Source organism: Drosophila erecta, unplaced genomic scaffold (genome assembly GCF_003286155.1).
Source record: "Drosophila erecta strain 14021-0224.00,06,07 unplaced genomic scaffold, DereRS2 tig00000000-arrow-pilon, whole genome shotgun sequence".
Classification (NCBI taxonomy): Eukaryota; Metazoa; Arthropoda; class Insecta; order Diptera; family Drosophilidae; genus Drosophila; species Drosophila erecta.
The window spans coordinates 24,778,344-24,796,450 of record NW_020825194.1 but is presented as its reverse complement, the minus strand read 5'-3'; the positions used below and the strand labels follow the sequence as shown (position 1 = coordinate 24,796,450).

Here is an 18,107-nt window from a genome sequence, read left to right as displayed (position 1 = left end):
AATTAGGGAAAAAAATAATAAAATGTAAAAAACTTAATATTTTTTTAAAAGTGTGGGCGTTACAGTTTTGGGGGGTTGTGGGTGTTAGAGTGGGCATGGCAAAATGCAAATCTATAGAAATTTATAAGGCTAGTAAAAAATTGAAAAAATATCAAAACATTTGTCAAAAGTGTGGGCGTTAGAGTGGGAAATAAACTCAACTCAACATTTAATCTCAATATTCTAGCTTTTGTAGTTCCTGAGATCGAGACGTTCATACGGACAGACGGACGGACATGGCCAGATCGACTCGGCTATTGATTCTGATCAAGATTATATATACTTTATATGGACGAAAACGCTGCCTTCCGCCTTCTTTTAAATGAATCCAGTATACCCTTTTACTTTACGGGTAACGGGTAAAAATATATAATATAAAATTAATATTTTATCCAAAGCATTAGAAGCAAGCATAAAATAAATCAAACTTAATACAAAAATTGTAAGAATTACATTAAACATTGGTGTAATAGCTAATAACTGCTCCCCTGTTTTAAAAGGCATTTTAATATTATATAACTATTTAGGGGTTACGGTTACTACAGTGTAACCTCTAAGATGATTAACTTACATCTTTGCGCTGATCTAAGTAGGGTTCTTTATCCGAGATTGCCTGACAGGGAATATGAGTAATAATATTCTCGCTCATACATATTTAAGACTTCGCCGGCAACCTTTAGAGCTTATTGCATTTAATTTTCCCGCAGCCCGCTATGAATTCTATAATCCTCCTTTGAGGCGCCTTAAAGCGCACACAATTGCTTCCGCCGCGTGCCTTGATTTCATTTCTGACCAACTCAAAGCAGCTCAAAGTGGCGCTGCAAGGACCCTCGAATGCACTTTTCTACGAGCATATCCTCTTCAGCTGGGCCATTTTATCTGCTGCAGTGTCGCAAGTTTTGGCCAGCACTGAAAACTTTTAGGCATTGCGCCATTCTGAACAGTTTTTGGATTATGGCCGGCTCGGCTCGAGGCGCCTAGGGTTTCAGCCGGATCGGAGACCTGTTATCCGACCCCTTTTAGCATGCCCGAGGCGTGTTTCCATGGCTGCGTTTAATGGCTGGTCAGATACAGTTAAAGATTCCACACCGTCGGAGGCAAATGCCCCACGCCCCCATGCACCTGTGGTCCCCAAAAATTAGCTACTCCAGCGTCCAGCAACAACAGAACGGGCCAGACAATGGCCACAGAACTAAGAGGCCTTAAAGCGAAGGTACAGGCCAAAAAATATACTGCTCTCCCGGTTAAAAATAGTAACTATAATACAGTACCCAGTAGTACCCAGTTATCAAGACCTTCTATTACATTACTGATTACTTTTCCGTATCTACATTCAATATGCAAGCTATGAATACATGTATAAACTGATGCCACTCTCATATTGGCCACAATCCGGAGCTGTGGTATTTCTTCCTGTGTAGACTTAGTGCTGCATGTTAATGAGTTGCCCGGCTATTGCCAGAAATTGTTTCTGGGGCCGTTGCCCAAATAGCTGTGTCCGCTCCTCAGCTGAGGCTCCAGGTGGGTGTCGAGCACGTGTGGTCGTGGTCCTAATTGCAGGTGTGTTTGATTTACACTAGCCATGAAATTGGCTATTTTGGCATTACCGTAGCATTGCCTTGTTCTTTTAAACGCTAAGCTGACACACATTCGCTCAGCCGGCTCAGATTTATGGGGCCATCGAAAATGTCTGGCAGGTTGTGGTTGTTTTTGGCCAAGAGAGGAAAACTGTCGGAGTGAACAGGCAATTATTTAGTGCTGTATCCGTATCTTGTACTTGAGGGCACAGCCGACTTCCGGAAGCGATTTAGTTCTGGGGATTTTCACTTGCACTATTCAGAGAGAAGGAAAATGGAGCAGGGATTTTTAAGCTTGCCAAATTTCTGCTTTCATCTCAAGATGGTTCTTTAGCTGCTGTTGAAGTTGCAGGTGTAATTCCCAAGGAGTTCAGCTGTGCTGTTATGCAATCAAATTGAATTCATAGGAGTTTAATTTGTTTGCGGACTGAGATGGGAAAATCGAATCAGCACGAACACGTCTGCTGTGTGATTGAATTGAATTTTCATTGTACAGAAGAAGTGCCCGCTGCCCCACTTTTGTAGAATTTCATTGCCGCCCATCGCCAGTTTATTCCTCGTCATCTTCCCGGCCATCTTTGTAAACTGTTGCTTAGTCGCTTAATCCCTGGCTTATCTGGCCGCGACACAATTGACCCTACTCAAAGTGTCGCTGACAGCTTTATATTGTCGTTTTAATTTCAGCCATTTATAAACCGCAACCTCGAGCGGGCTCCTTAATTACCCGGCTGACCGCAAAGTTGTTTACTCCGCAATGAAACCGCTCCAGACACGCGTCCCATAGATAACAGGGCCCGTGGGAGCGGGCCAACAATGCCGGGGGCCGCCAGCAGACGCTTAACAGCATAAACTTATTTATTATAGTATTATTTACGAAAATATGCACGGCAGCGCTGGGTCGGCTCGGTGATCCTTGGCGACAGGCGGCGCATTTCCCGAAGTTCAGCTCCTGAATTTATTATCCGCGGCCTGTGGATAATAACACAGGAACTCGCACACATTGTGGCCAGTGCTGCCAGTTTTGGCCACAGTTTGTGGGAAAGCCAAGAGCAGATACCTAAACGCGATTTCTTTTAAAGTCCTTTCGCCTTTCGTCTCTATATTTTTAGTATCGTCCTGGCTGATTTCCGCATTTAATAATAATTAATAATACCCTGAGCTCTTTTTTCCATAACTACAGTCATTCCTTATACCTCATGAGCTGACTTTCCAGCTCCAATTCCGAACCGCTTTTGGCCAGAACAATGATGTGGGCGTGGCCCCTGGGTGTGCGATGCAAGAGCCATAAACTTTTAAATGGCACTGTCTGCTGCTGCCCCGTACGCTTTTCGCTTTAATATCCCTGCTAAATATGCATTTGGCTTGCAGCTGCTCTTGTTCCGCATAGACATGTCCATGTATCCCATGGCAGCATCTTGAACCAGTTGCTCCCGTTTTATTTGGCCAACTTCCCTCGTAAATTACACGTTGCTGCAACTAGTGCAGATGCATGCTTCCCCGTGTTGCAGCCTCCTCTTTTTTCGACGGCTCGGAACGTGTTGTTTACACGCTGAAACATCATAAATTACATGCGTGCTTTTTGCCACTCCTCTTGTGTGTACGCGAGCTCAAACTCAATCCAGCTCAGCGATTGTTTTGGCCATCCTCTGATGGCCCACATGCACTCGTCCTCGGACGCCGACCACGCCCCTTTTGGGGCGCTCTCCCGCTGACATGCATTTTTAAGAACTTTCGATTATGCAGCCGGGCGGAGAGCAGCTCTCAAACCCCAGCAATTATTTACTTTGCATATTTCAGTGTTTTTCTTTTCTGGCCAAATATGGAAATGGTGAGCATTTTGAGAGAAAATTCATTCATGAAGTGCGAAAGCCTTTCTGTAATTTTATAAGCTTTCAGGTAGTTTAAATGGGCAGGTTTGTGTTAAAGCAAAAGGTGAATATTTTATAACATAGTTCCCCATGAGCTAGAACCTATTCCCCATAACTGCAATCATGCGTGCTTAAAGTGAAGTTATAAAATACTTGAATGGGAAACCAAATTATTGATAGGCATGAATTCGCATTACCCAGCTTTTATCGTGTACAAAATACTTTTCCACAACATGGACATGAGCTAAGCTCTTTACTTGCATATTTTATTCACATTTCTGGGCTTTAGACACCCAGACCACTTATTGCATCCGCGCTCAACTCGGCTGCTCAGTGTAGATGTTCAAGTGTAATAAAATGGCGCTTATTGCACAGTGAGCGGCATAAATATTCGCACACACGCGCTCCACGGCACTCGCTGAGATATTTTCCCGTTCGCCCGCCACTATGAGTGGTCGCGTTTCCCGGCGCGATGCAGTTATTCATAATCGTTTGTCAGCGCTGGGGGATATGTGAGTGTCTGTGTGTGTGTGAGGGTGTGCATATGTGTGTATCTGTGTGTATATATACAGGCTCGGAAAGCGGCACAGTTTGCGTATGCGGCAAAGCAATTTGGGCAAACGCTTTTGGGGCGGATCGGGGGGCGTATACGCAATATATTACATTATATTCCCCACTGACCAGAAATTGTTGTAAGCCCACGCGGACGCAATAAATAATTGAAATCTGGCATATTACCGAAGGCCGTGAATTGTTAAATTCAACAATTGCCATGTCGACCAGTGCATTAGTGGCGAATTTGTGTAGTGAAACTTTAATAATTTGGCAAGCATGAAGTGGCCAGTACAAATATGCGGAAAATAAATACAGACTTAAATAAAAACAGCAAGGGTCGGTTAATTATTTTCGACTTTGGACCCCGAAATCCGTTGGTTTAACCAACCATTACCATCAACAACAGCAGTATCAGTTAAATTGTAATAAGGATGGAGCGAGTGAGTAAGTCAGCAGTGATTATAGAAATTAATACACATAATTGGGAGGCGCTAGGTTTATAGGCCCAAAAGATATCAATACTCTTTCTAGAGCAGTAGACTTAATGTGCACATTTTGATGCTGCCTTTGAATATTTATGGACATGATCTACAATGTCCTGTGCCGCGGCAAAATATAGTATCAGTATCCTTCCCACCACACTCCATCGCTCTTTAGCATTAAGGACGTAGCAGGAGTTACGTAGCCGAGCACACAAACACATCCTCCACCGCCTTGGCTGTTTAGCCTGGCAGCGGTTCAACACTTAATGGGCGAACCGCTCCACCTGCCCCCTCACACACATCCACGTTAAGTGGGGTTCATGAACCCGCACTATTCCCCGCCGAAGTCGGGCATTAACGCCAGTTAGTGGTCCGCATCCGTGTCTATATGTCGGTATGGCTATGGCACGGCTATGATATGGGGCTCGAGTTGTTTCGCTTTGCTTGTTGTGCTCAGGGGCATATCGGGTGGGTGGGGGGGGTTGCTGTTCTGGGTGATTAAAGGGATTTGATTTTCCCCTTTTTCCTGGCCGCGGGCGAACTGTGATTTGAGGTGGTGCTTAAATGTCGGAGGTCTGCTCCCACTTAAAGTGAGGCAAGGCTTACACGCCAGGCGAATATACAAATTTTGGGACCAGGACATCTGCTCCGATGTTTGTCCACTCGTCTGAATGCCATTAGGAGCATATTCCCGTTCTCTGCAATTTCCGCCTAATGCAATTTAAAATCAAATTGCATTTTATTCGAAAAACCGGTCGTACTTCATTAGCAAACTCCTCAACAAATTCATTACAGCTCTGCAGCTGCCAAAAATCTAGTGCACTGGAAAATTGTGCGCCAGCACACAGACAGCCGGAGACGGAGACCAGGCTCTCCGGCCAGAAGTACGGCAGGCACCTCCGACTGGCCCAGTCTGCATCTGAATCTGTCTCTCCGCTTTCGCATCCGCATCCGCATCCGTCTTTGCCTCCGTCCGTGAGTGTGTGTTTCTGGCGGAGAAGTGTTTGTTTGAGTGCGGAAATATTTAAAGTGTCACATACGCTCTTCGGAAATTAAATGTGAGTGTTGCTTCATGCTCCAGAAACGAGCAGCGGAAGTCAGCAACCTACACTGTGCAACCAAGTTGGGGCGAAGAGCTGCCTGTGCTAGGCCACAAGAACTGGGGTGCTAATTTGCCTTGTTATTTATTCTAATTCATGCCTAGTTGCTCGCTTCTCTTCTCGTTGAAAGACAACCTCTTCCTGAAAATACAGTATGCAAAAACCCTATATGCAATACAGGAAAGTACTCTTAAAGACCTACTTTGAAGATCTGTGTACTACAAAATAAAATCTTTAAAATCAGCTGAAAGCCATTTGAAATACAAAAATAACTGACCTCAGTCATTAAAGCACCTCAGTTTACAAAATACAATTAAGGAAATCACACACTACTGCCAAACGGAAGCGCACTTGTGTGAGTTCCCCGAATGGTCATTCCTTGGGCTGCGCTCAAGGTGTAAAAAGGAGTGGGCGTGGCACTGGCACGGTAGCAAAGCAAATGACGCTAGCCGGCTTTGTTAACCCCTCTTCGCCTTCTATGCGTTGTGTGTTTGCCGGCTTTGTTGGGTGTGTTTTTCCACTGCATACTTGGGAGTGTTTGTTGTGCATATTTCCGGTGGCCATTTGTCGGGGGCGTTTGTGTGTGTGCGAGTGCATGTGTGTCCGTGTGGTGTTTCGGTGTTTCGAGAGCTCTGCGGTTACTTTTGAGTGTTTTCGTGTGTTTGGAGGCTTTTGTGGGTCGTTTTGCGGTGCGAGTGTGTTTTAGGTACGATTGTCGCCTAAATACACAAGTATGTGTATATATTTAATTATATTGTCGGTGGCACGAAACTTTGGTATGGCTTTAGTCCCGGAACCGTTCCACTTATTGTTTGTTTGGCGCCCACTTTGCTCGTAATCTTATTTCCTTGGCGAGAGCACCACATTTTCGGGTTATTCCATGTTTGTCAAGGGATTTCCCAAATGCGCATTCGTCCAACTTTTAATTAAGCATTTGTGCTGGTCTGGTGGCATTCAAAATTTGTTTGCTCGACTTTCCGTTTGTTTTTGCAAGCGTTTCGCGTGATTTCCAAACTATATTTGCAACGACACATTTTTACTGCTTCCTCCATGGACTGCTAAAAACTTTCTCCACCCCCACCTCAAACGGAATAATCATGGTGGCACACATTTTTAATTAAGTCGATGGTTGGTGCGGGTTTTCCGATGAGCTTATAATAACGCCACTGTGGGGAGCATAATGAGATCAAAGTTCTGAGCTGTTGCGGGAACCTCAGCATATGTACCACCAAAAGTATAGCAAACGCTTTTTTACTAATAAGCTGAAGGAGAATCTGAAGCTCACTCTTGTTATTTATTGCGCACTGCCATCTTAACGCTCTAAGCGCTGCTCAACTAGATGGGATTACAATGGAACCCGCAAATAAATATAAAGCGAAGCGAAGGCTACGATTCCAATGCAAACATGTGCCTCCGGCGTTGGCTACTGGATATACAGAAGCGGAAGTTAGTGGAGCACAAACATGGATGAATACTCTCAAACATTCGATAATCGACCGGATAATTTTCTTGAAAATTATTAATTGGAGTCCCAAACTTCTGACATGGCACCTATCACTTCTGGCAGAGGCTTGGCCTATATTTGCGGCCTCTGCTGTGGGTATGTCCTTTGAATCCTGCATAAGCAGCAGCAAGTAGAGCAAACGCGCGGCGTCCTGCGAGCCGCCTTGGGCCATACATTCATGAGTGGCACCGTACGCCCCGTCGTTTGCTGACTTTGCTTCCTCGAGGCTTCTTCACGGGGGGTCGACGTAGACTGTGCTGTCTGAATGGAGGTCAAAGTGCATAACTTAAGTAGCCGACAATAAAATACATAACGTGGCACACAAAACACAAACAGACAATCCGGGCAGCAGAGGAAAACTAAGTACAACCCGTACGAAAATGTGGAAAATATGGCTCTATTTATTTGTCCATTAGGCCATGCCAAGACGTTGAAAACCCGGCGTACACATTCCTTGGAGTGAGTGTGAGTCTGTGTGTCCTGTGGCACGTTGTACCTGCTTCAACAGCTGCTAGAAAAGGCCAAGTGTTGTGCTTGACATGAACACAAGCCAGCCACAGAGGGATTTCTGTATTTTTCCAAGACCCATGTCTTTCCCGCTGCGCCATAATAATTTCATGCTGGGATGGACTTAACCAGAAGCACGCCGATGTATCTAATGTATGAGTGAAGGGCAACAAATGTATTCGAGAAAAACCAGAGCAGGGAGGCATTTTACCAAAGGTGTTCTTAAGCTGGATTTAATTGTTGGCCCGTCTTTTTCTGTTAAATGAATTTAGCTTCTTTTATACCTGAGAGGTATACCTTTGTATGTATTAACAGTATTGCTTATTTGTGATAAATACCAAACAGGCTATAAACAAGGTGGAAGACAGCAAACTTTTAAAGAACAAATTAAAGTCACATTTAAAGCACTCCCAAACTGCTGAATCTGTGAAGTGTGAAAAGTTTAACGGAAGTTTTACGAACGAAAAGTTTAATCTTGAATTTTGTTGTCAAACTTTATATTGTTATTTAAATGTGTATATTATTGTGTATTTCTTTAACGCAATGAGACGTTTGCAAAAGAGATAAAGACATTAAAGTTCCGTGTACCTGTAACAAGCTTTGTTTTAAAATAAGCGGATTGAGGTATTAAAATGCATCAGTTGGGTTCCATATATAAAATGTTTTATAAAGTAGATTTCCACTACTGTATCCAAGTTCAGGTTACACGTTAAAATGACCCAAACAATGGCTGACTCCACATTGTTTCGTGGGGCTTTCACTTAATTGTTCCGGGATTAGAGCGTAAATCTTTCACAAAAATCAATTGCAATCAGCGCTAGTTCCTTGGTTGATTCGCGATGCTCGGCATTAGTCCCCATTGTTGTCCATTGTTGACTGGATGTCCCACGGGGGGTGCTCCTCACAAAAGCCAACCGCGTAATTAAGCTTTACGTACCGAGAGTAAATACACAAAACGAGTGCCACACGCACACCCATAACCACAGCGAGCCACCAAATGTTAACAATGCACATTACGCATACGCCACGTTGCGTTGATGTCTGCCTGCTTCGTGGCCTACACTTACGATCTGCCCACACTCTCTGTTCTCTCTCTCTCTCTCCGCAGATACCAGGACATGTACAACAATCCGATTAAGGCCACTAATTTGGAGCACCGTGACGTGGTTCTGGACATACTGTCCGATGCCCGCGTGGTCGGGCCACTGCTGCAAACCGGGATGTTCCACGCGGATGTCAATCGGCGCAATTATATGTACGTATTTGGCCATAACAGCGCGACGGGACCGTTTGCCCACGTAAGTATTAGCCCTCCTCAATGCCCGAACGGCGATTCCAATTACATACTCTACAGCGCATTTAAATTAAACTCAGCGTGAGTTGGCATCTAATGAGTTTCCATAATGTACTGGATTCTTTCCTTTCCTTTCCGCTAACCGCACTGCGTCCACCCAATAATGGAACAATAATGCTGAAAAGTTTGTGGCACTGGGCCGTTGAATTCAGTTCATCATTGGCGAGGCTGACGGTGCTTGTTTTGGCTTTTTGGCCAAAACAATTCGCAAGTTTGCAGCTGCCAATGGGGAATGATCGTAATGAAGGCATTGAACCCCTCAGCAACTCATAAATTGCTAAATATGTGCACAAAGAGAAAAAATATCAGTATACTGCGGATACCTCTAATTCGCATTATTCTCGTAGTTACACTTAAATACTCTAAATGCCAATTTGGGTTGTATTGGGTGTATATAAAAAAAATATACTGAGGAATCACTTTTGAAACCATTTTTCCTAGTGCAGCCAAAACAAGAGAGAACTATAGACTATCCTCGACTACCAGATACCCATTTCAATATTAACATTACATTTCAACATTATTCTGGCATATCCATAAAAAATGGGAAAACTAATAGAATGTAATGAAATTAAAAATAGTTTTAAAGTGGGGCGTGACTGTCTTGGGCGGTTTGTAGGCGTTATAAGTTAAAAGATAGTTATATAAGTTGTAAGTTATATAATTTATAAGATAGAAGTTGGCACGACAAATAATAAAACGAAAAATAATTGGCGGCTTATGGCCGTTAGAGATCGAGGTGCTTATACGGACAGACGGACAGACTGACGGACTTGGCCAGATCGACTCGGCTAGCGATCCTGAACAAGAATATATACACATTAAATGGTCGGAATCGCTTCCCTTGACCTGTTACATACTCTTCAACGAACCTAGTACACCCTTTTACCCTACGAGTAACGGGTATAACTAGAGAAAGGACACAATTTCAAAACAAAAACAGTTTGCTAAGTAGACAGCATCCTCTTGACTTTGGGTTCATTTGAGTCCGAGAGGGGATCACTTTCGTGGGGCGGAGGAGCAGAACGGCTATGGTTATGGCTATCTGTGTCCTTGTCCATCCAAGTTGGCTTGGTTTTATGGTTTTGTCATGCTTATGGATTTGTTACTGATTGCCTGGCATAGATAGCTTTGTGTTGCTATGAAGCTGTCTTGGCCTAGGACCTCTGCTACTCTACAGTTAAATGGACCTATTGATTTGTAATTAAGATGATTGGACTGATAGGCAAATGGGGCGCTCTGCGTAAGTAAACATTTTCAGGGAAATCCTTTCATCTTCCCACTGATTTCCCCGCGGTAAGGGTCCTTTGAGCTTCGCCAATGCCTTCGCAGTAAAAAACTGAGAAAACCCCGATGGCAATACAGAAATTGCTCACCAGACGGAGACAAAACTTCCACAACAACCCATACAGAAATAATGAATTTGAAAACAACTCAAACAGGGATCCGAAACAAAGGCGACACTCCCGCCGGCCAGCGGAAAGTTATTATTTCGTATTATATTTTTGGCAACTTTTAGACTTGTGCTAAGCGAATTTTTATGGCCATAGTTGCGGACCAGTTGGCCATAAAACAAACTGCAACTGCAAAATAGATGAACATGGCCTTTCGAGTGCGACAACAGCTTGTGGCGAGTGGAGTGCAACAACTTTTTAATAGACCACAATTAAAGTATGAGAATAAGTCTGATAAATGGCCAACGCTTGCCATCGACTGAAAGCAGCTAAATCGCCTAAAAGAACATCTTTATGCCCCCTGATATATGGGCGGATTCTGCAGCCAGGCATCGCATTAGTGCGAATAAATTGCCAGAATAAAATTTTGTTAAATATTTCATGCCGTTCCCGAGTATCCTTGAACATGAAAAGCGGATCCCAAGGATACTCGGCCGTGCCTACAAATTATCGCTGGCTGTCGCCAACGCAACCTTCTGTTGCTGTTGCTGTTTGTTGTGGCTGTTTCTTTACTTTTCTTTGGGGCCCAGACAGGAAAACAGTCAGACAACTTAAGGCCCACACAATCGCATAACATGCTGGCGCTTCTTTTATTTATGCCAACATCGCTCTGTTGCCGCATTTTCCCCTTGTCAGGGCCGCAGCCAAGAACTCGCCTGAATGCGAATGAATTTGTGCATAAACTGCGCTTCTGCACTCCATCTCGAGCTCAGCCACTCACTTGGTCCACGCCCACTCAGCACTCAGCACTCAGCGCCCACACTTTTTGACTATTTGCCTTGGGCCGCGGGCTTATTGTGAAACTTTTGGCACATGTCTTGCCTGTTTGCCCCAAACTCGGCCTCAAAATGTGCCAGAGAGACTACTTACGCACTTGGCTTCAAGTGTCCGACCGCTCCATTTTATTCTGCTGGGGCGAAGCTGCGCCTCCAGGCGATTGTTAAGATTGTTAAAAAAAGCGAATATTATTCCACGCATAGATAATTCCGGCCACATGGCTGTTGTGCTTTAGGAAGGGCTTAATTGATTTGATCCCAGGGACAGCGAGGGTGTCAGCAGAATCCACTGCCTGGACTTACTGGCACAAGTGCCAGCACAATCAGAATTGTGCTTTAAGTACATCCAAACTGAATTTAATCCCGAGGACAAAACGCAAAATGGCACAGAAATAAACAAGATGGGGATTCGACAAAATTGCTGCTCTGGAGATTTTTCTATTCTTCTTTTCTAATTTCCCAAGCTGAGCAATAAACTCAGCGAGCCGAAAACTTTGGCAAAACAAGTTCCAATTTATTTAGGCATAATAGAGGGAAACGAGATGAGAACGACTTTGGCTCGAAGACAGTTTAATAAGTTTCCCATATTAAATCCAGCATTTTCTGGGGCCCAGGAACACAAACGTAGACCCACGTAGACAAACGTCATTATCATCGCATTCTAAACGCGGTCAGCATCCCAAGAATTTTCCGCAAAACCCCACAAATAAAAAACATTTGAAGTATGTCCCGTCTGGTCGCCTTCGTTTTTCTTGAAAAGTTTTTTCCTCGACTATTTGGGCATTCCCGCCGCTCGACGGGCTTTCTCCTTCTGATAAGAATGCGAAATGGTTGAGGAAGGAAAAGAAATTTATGAAAATAAAATAAATATGACTCAAACTAAAGTTTTTATTTTGGTGCGTGGTTGAAACTTGCGACCGCAATCCGCAAAAAGGTTCCGAAACTCGAGTGTTTGGCAAATACCAAAAAACGTGGCGGTTCCGCTTAATGTGCATCGTACTTTTGCCAAAAATTCTGCGAGCGAAAATATTTAATTACCAGCACCCAGAAATACAAAATTAAAGCGTAATCTCTTGCGTAATCCAATAAAATTATAGAAATACGAAGGCAAATGGTGCGGCCAGCAATTCCCTCCCAGCAATGGCCTCCTGGCCAATTCACGCCCAGGCAATTGCCTCAGGTTACTGATCCTAAGACCTCCTAAAGGCCTATTCGGAGAAATATTTTTGGAAATTTTACACGCTGCGAGTGCCATTAACTCCATTAGGTTTATTACGACAAATGGCGCTAAGTCAAATTGTTGTTTCCGTTGCCGTGGGCACAAGGAGGAATTTTTAGAGTGGGCGCACGGAGGGGCATAAATTACGAAAGTTGCGCATTTATTCCAAATTGAATTTCCGCCTCCGCTCCGGTAATTTTTAAAGCGAGAATCGCTTGCCAATAAAAAATTTGGCACAGGAAGTGCCCACGTTTCGGCTAATCGAATAAATTCATAAATTATGTTTGGCGAATTTACGAACATGCTTTAGTTATGCATTCTGAGTTTGCAGAATTAAAGCGGAAGTATTTAATTAAAATGGTTCGATTTTATGCAGCATAAGCACTTGCAGTAAAATGTGTGCTGTGGCAAAATACTTTTCGCCAAACGCAAAAAATACAAACAATATTAGTGTTTGCAGGCACTCAATTTGATTGATATGAAAATATTTCCCTGTCCATTTCCCCGGCAGGGCATCAAAATGTTAACCAGTCTGCCGAATCTGTTCGAATCGTGGAAAACCTTAAAGAATCGCTTTGATTTCATTATGGGGCCATTGAACCGTGTATATTCATCACAGAACGCTCAACAAAAAGCTTAGACCATGTCTTGCCATATTGAATTCCGTTTGCCCGTTTCGTCAAATTCCCATACAATTGCAAAATGAAAATCAAAAGCGAAATTCATCATTCATAAATGCCATAAAAGATTTCAGCGGCGCAGAGGACATCGTCCGAGGACCAAGCCGAAAAGAACAGTCAGCAGCTCCGGGAAAGTGGCATTTTGATGTGCTCAGACAGCAATGCTTTGTGACTTTGTTACATTTTTCATGGCAACAATAAAAACTTGGCTTTATTACCTACTTACATTCAGCGACTCCCTCCGGCGGTCTTCTCCTCCCCGTCCATGTCCTCGCTGTCGTCCTCGTCCTGGTTTTCGTCCTGTCTTCGGGTAGCTAAATATTTATGCAGGCCGTCTAAGAAGATTGATGCCGGTTGGTCACAATGGCCAAAAGGAGCCGTTAAAATACTGCTGAAAACATTTCACACCGATCTCATAGTCGCCCACCGACTTTCCAACCGCATTACATTTTGCCGGTCGAAAAACATTTCCTTCCCTAAATCAGAGTCCCTGCGAGGCGGACTCTTATAAAGTGTGCGACTTAAGTCTGTATTTACAATAAGGGAACAAGACTTTTACCGGAAGGGCTAAAGTTCGTGGCATTTTGGAGTGCCACAACTGCTTATCTTAGGAATTGGGTGCTCCTTTAGTTTTGAAAGCAAATCATTCACTTACATCCTACCGTAATGCTTTATTATTTATAGCTATAGGCCCACAACGCTCTTTAATGGTCTGCGTTTTAGAGTATTCCACTAGCGGCTTGATTTACTGGCATATATATTTACTGGATATATATACCATTTCACTTACAGCTACCGCATAGCATTATGGGCGAGGAATTGGCGTTTATCTTCGGCGCTCCTTTGGCCGCCGCAGGTCCCTTTCCCAGCGGCAACTACACGGTGCAGGAAAAGCTGCTTTCCGAGGCGGTAATGGCATATTGGACGAATTTCGTAAAGACCGGGTGAGTACTGCCTGCTGGACTTTCGGTCCACAGGGCGGATGTGAAAAGTGCATTTGGAGAAAGTTAGCTGGGGAGCTTGTGGTACTGCACGGCTGGGGAATATAAAGCTGGGAGGGCCATCAACATCAACACGAAGAGTCACAGATCTGCATGCAAATGCGGGTGCGGATGCGGGTGCGGATGCGGGCGCGGATGCGGGTGCGGATGCAGTGTGGGATATTCATGAGTTCTGGAATGGTAACGACTAGTGGCTCTGGTTTGGCATTGGCTTTGCCTTCGAATACGGCACGTTTTGCAATCTGCAACGCTCGGACAGCGAAATGAATAGAATTTTTACTGCCGCTTTTATTATTATTCTACAGCAGCCGGATTGGGTGGCGGCACATGCAAATATTATTAGTTGGAGTGGCCACCACCGCTCATGGATAAAAAAAAGGCCGGGCAAAAAATGGAAATGGGTGCGGCAATCAGAGCTGAAATCAGAGATCGTTAGCAGGGTGTTTTGGCATTCGGCTGCCGGCGATTGTGGTTATTGGCCATAACCATATCATTTAAATGAGCAAATGAATGGCCGGATTATGTCTATAAAATGGGATTCTTTTCTGGAAAAGTGGAGACTAAAATGTGCACCAGACGACAACATATCCGTTGGCGGAAATTCTCATGGGTTGCTATGCTGCTTTTCCAGAAATCCGAAGGCACCATGGAAGGGTATCTTCCTCAACTCCCACGCCCTGGAGTGGGATCGCTACGACCTGGATTGGCCGGAATTCAACAGGAGGGCTCAGGCATACCTCAATATTGGTAGGTGCATGTCATTGCATACTGGAAGCTCTATACGCTCTCGGAAAATATAGCGATTGAACTAAACCATTTTCTTTATTCTCATTTTTATCCAGGCATTCCGCCAACGGTGGGCTACAAGTACCGCCAGATTTATATGAATTTTTGGAACAAAGAGCTCCCGGACGAGCTCAACCAGATAGCGGCCATTCAGGAGCAGCTCCAGAAGCCCGGTCAAGAGGTGATTACCGGTCACATGAGCAAGTACGGACCGAGGGACCACGGAGCGGAGGACCCTGTGAGGACGTTGAAGCTGCTCCTCCAGGAGCCCAGTCTTGCTGGACCAGCACAGAGTGGCGAATCCACCGAAACAGCGGCGGAAAATATGTACAATGCTCCTCCCACCTTCGGTCATGTGCACAAGACGCAGGGCGGTAGTGAGTTCGAGGACTTGGTGACCTCCACAAGCCCACTGGATAGCGCGGAGGATCGGCCTCAGACGCCTCCTGAAACAGTTGCCAAGTCCGAGGCCACGATGCAGCTACTGATAGCCCTAATTACCATTATAATAGTTCTCAATCTCCTGATTTATGTAACGTTTTTGCTGCGACAGCGCCGCCGAAGGGCCAAGGCCCTACCATTCCCGGCTCCTAAATTGGGCGGCACCATCCTCAGCTACGATGGAGCCAATGATGAGGAACTGAAGCGGTGCAGCAAGTCCCGCGACGGAGACGACAGTTTCGTTCTGGAGATGACCAGGAAATCAAATACTTATGAGGCCATCAAGACAGGTCAGCGATCGCTGAGCTGCTCCACAGTAGATACCCACACCAAAGTCTGCGAGTGGATGTCGAGTCAGGAACCCCCGAAATCGGGCAGCTTCAACACGGCCACTCCGCCTCCACAGCCGATTTCATCCGATGGCAGGCTGATCATTTGCCAGGATATAGAGGTGGCCGACGCAGCTCTGCTCATCCCCCAGCACATGCACGAGCCGCAGCACTATGAGATGCTCCTCCAGAGACAACACTCGGCCCTGACCGAGCCGAGTGATGACATCCTCCAACAGCAGTATCCCTTGAGGAACCACTCCCATTCCCACTCGGATCCGGTGGACATGATCCTGGCTGCTGATGAGCAGGTCACCAGCTTCGTGCATGCCGACGATGTGGATATCAACGTGACGAGCAGAGACGACTCCGATGATCTGGAGGTCATACCGCTGACGGCTGCTCAGCAGTTGGAGCTTTTGCGGCAGCGTAATTACCCCAAGGTCCTGCCCACAACACAGGATTTAGTTAACAGCAGCTTCAAGAGAAATTCCTTGCCGCCGCAGAATTTCAACGCTCCTTTGCCGCCGCCGCGAACGATTAGCAATACGCTTGGACGGCGGCGGAGGGACAGCAGCAACATAACCACTTCGCCACTCCAAGTGGCCAGAGATTGCGGAGGCGAGGACGAGGACCTCAAGGAGCCCCAAATCTCACAGAACACTCTCATTGTCGGTCCCATCGTGCCCAAATCACCCGCCTCCAGTCTGAAGCGCGCGAAGAGAATGCCTGAGTCGTCGGCGATGACAGCTCTCAGCGGATCCTTTCAATCCTTCGAGTCCGTACCGCCGGCCCACGAAACCACGCCCCCTCAGGGAGGCGAGCGGACCGAGTGCATCTACGCGATTAGGCCCAGTCCAGGAAGTTGCAGCTGGGCGGCGCCCAACGGCGATTTGTACGCGCAGCCCATGAAATCGCCCTCGAGGAACTCGCTCATTCCCAGACCCACAAAGCCGGCGGAGCCGCAGTCAGAGCCAGCACCGCCCGGAGGACCAGCTGGGGAATCTCTTGGGGCAACGGGAATAGCAACAGCAAGCCGCATTCCTCAATTGCAGCGGCAGGCTTCCGGAAAGGATTTGCAAGCAAGAACGGCAACTGACAACACCGCAAATCCCTTGGGATGCCAGCAGCGAACCGATTCCACTATATCATCGGGCTCGTCGGCATCCTACGCCTCAACCACGGACTCCTCCTCCTCCTCGTCCACTGGAACCGTACGCACCGAGCTGCAGCAGATCCAGCCAGCTCCCGGCCGAAGTATTACAACCAATATATAGAAACTCCAGGGAGCGCCTGCCAAGAATCCTTCAGGACTTCCCGCCGTGCCCGCAATGCGGCGACAGACAGCTGTCTGCCTAGCCCCTCCAGTATTTGTCCGGATGCCATCTCTCCGGTTTTCTCTGGTCTGAAATTTTACGGGTCTGCGTAAATTTAATAATACATTTTGGTGTAAAGTTTATCTTTGACTTGGCGGCACTGGCCGTGGTTAGAAAGTTTCTGCCGGCGTAAATTAGTTAAGAAAATTGCAGTGGAGGTTCCCCTGGAGATTGCGGCAAATGTTCGCCATATCGATATAAGCAGCGATTCCCGTCAGGGAAACTAATTTCCCAGAGAATATTGCATAGCTAGGTAGCTTTAACAAGTTGTTTTAGATTGATTACAAGAAACATTGAACAGTTTTCCTTTTCTGCAAATCTACCAACTAAGTCCAAATGTAATCGGATTGCCTAAAAGAGTTGTATCTGTACACAAATACAAGTGATGACAAAGGAGGAATTAGCAAAAATACTTTGAAATATTACAGAGAGAGTGTTCTTTAGTAGCCGATTAACCGAAATTAGCCGCAGTATTTAATAAATTCTTTAACAATTAGAATAAAACAAAATAGGTTAGGGACAATTAAAGTTATAATTACCCGTAGTTTAAGCTGAAGAACAAGGGACTCAAGAAGGTTTTATGAACGCCCAAAATCCCAATATCAAGTATTATAAGATAAAGATTTTCATTGCTTAAACTTAAAGATGGTTTATCATAAGCTAGCATCCGCGCATGTGCACATACTGAAAATATAGTGAATTCAAGAGATGAAAACAATTTTTATGCGGCTGATTTTATATATTCCCATGACAAGCGACAGCAAAAATGGCAGCTGAAATTGCCAATAACAATGCCTTGAATTTTGCCACTCGCTCACAAAAACTTGTGTCAACTATTGTTGCCGCCAATTTACCAAACAAAAGCTACTTACGAACATGTCTGCTCCTCTTTCATGTTTGACTTCTGTTTTCTCTGTGAATTTTGTTGCCAATACTCTCCGGGCCACGCAATTTCGCACTGCCGCCAACTTAATTTGCCACAACATTTCGCCAGCCAATCACTCGTAAAAAGTTTCAGCGTTTATCTTCAAAGTTTCAAAATTTCGAGGTAAGAAACGA

The 18,107-nt window shown here is 45.2% G+C and overlaps 1 protein-coding gene across 1 annotated transcript in view; it reads left to right on the top strand.

The window, feature by feature from the left end:
• The window catches only part of LOC6553311, a 37,159-nt gene extending 19,399 nt beyond the window's left edge, over nucleotides 1–17,760 (top strand). Inside the window, exons 10-13 of the mRNA XM_001979172.3 lie at nucleotides 8,741–8,930; nucleotides 13,908–14,059; nucleotides 14,748–14,863; nucleotides 14,959–17,760. Coding sequence (XP_001979208.1) covers nucleotides 8,741–8,930; nucleotides 13,908–14,059; nucleotides 14,748–14,863; nucleotides 14,959–16,949 — 2,449 coding nt within the window. The 3' untranslated portion in view covers nucleotides 16,950–17,760. The remainder of the gene's footprint in view (nucleotides 1–8,740; nucleotides 8,931–13,907; nucleotides 14,060–14,747; nucleotides 14,864–14,958) is intronic.
• Nucleotides 17,761–18,107: the final 347 nt, after the last annotated feature.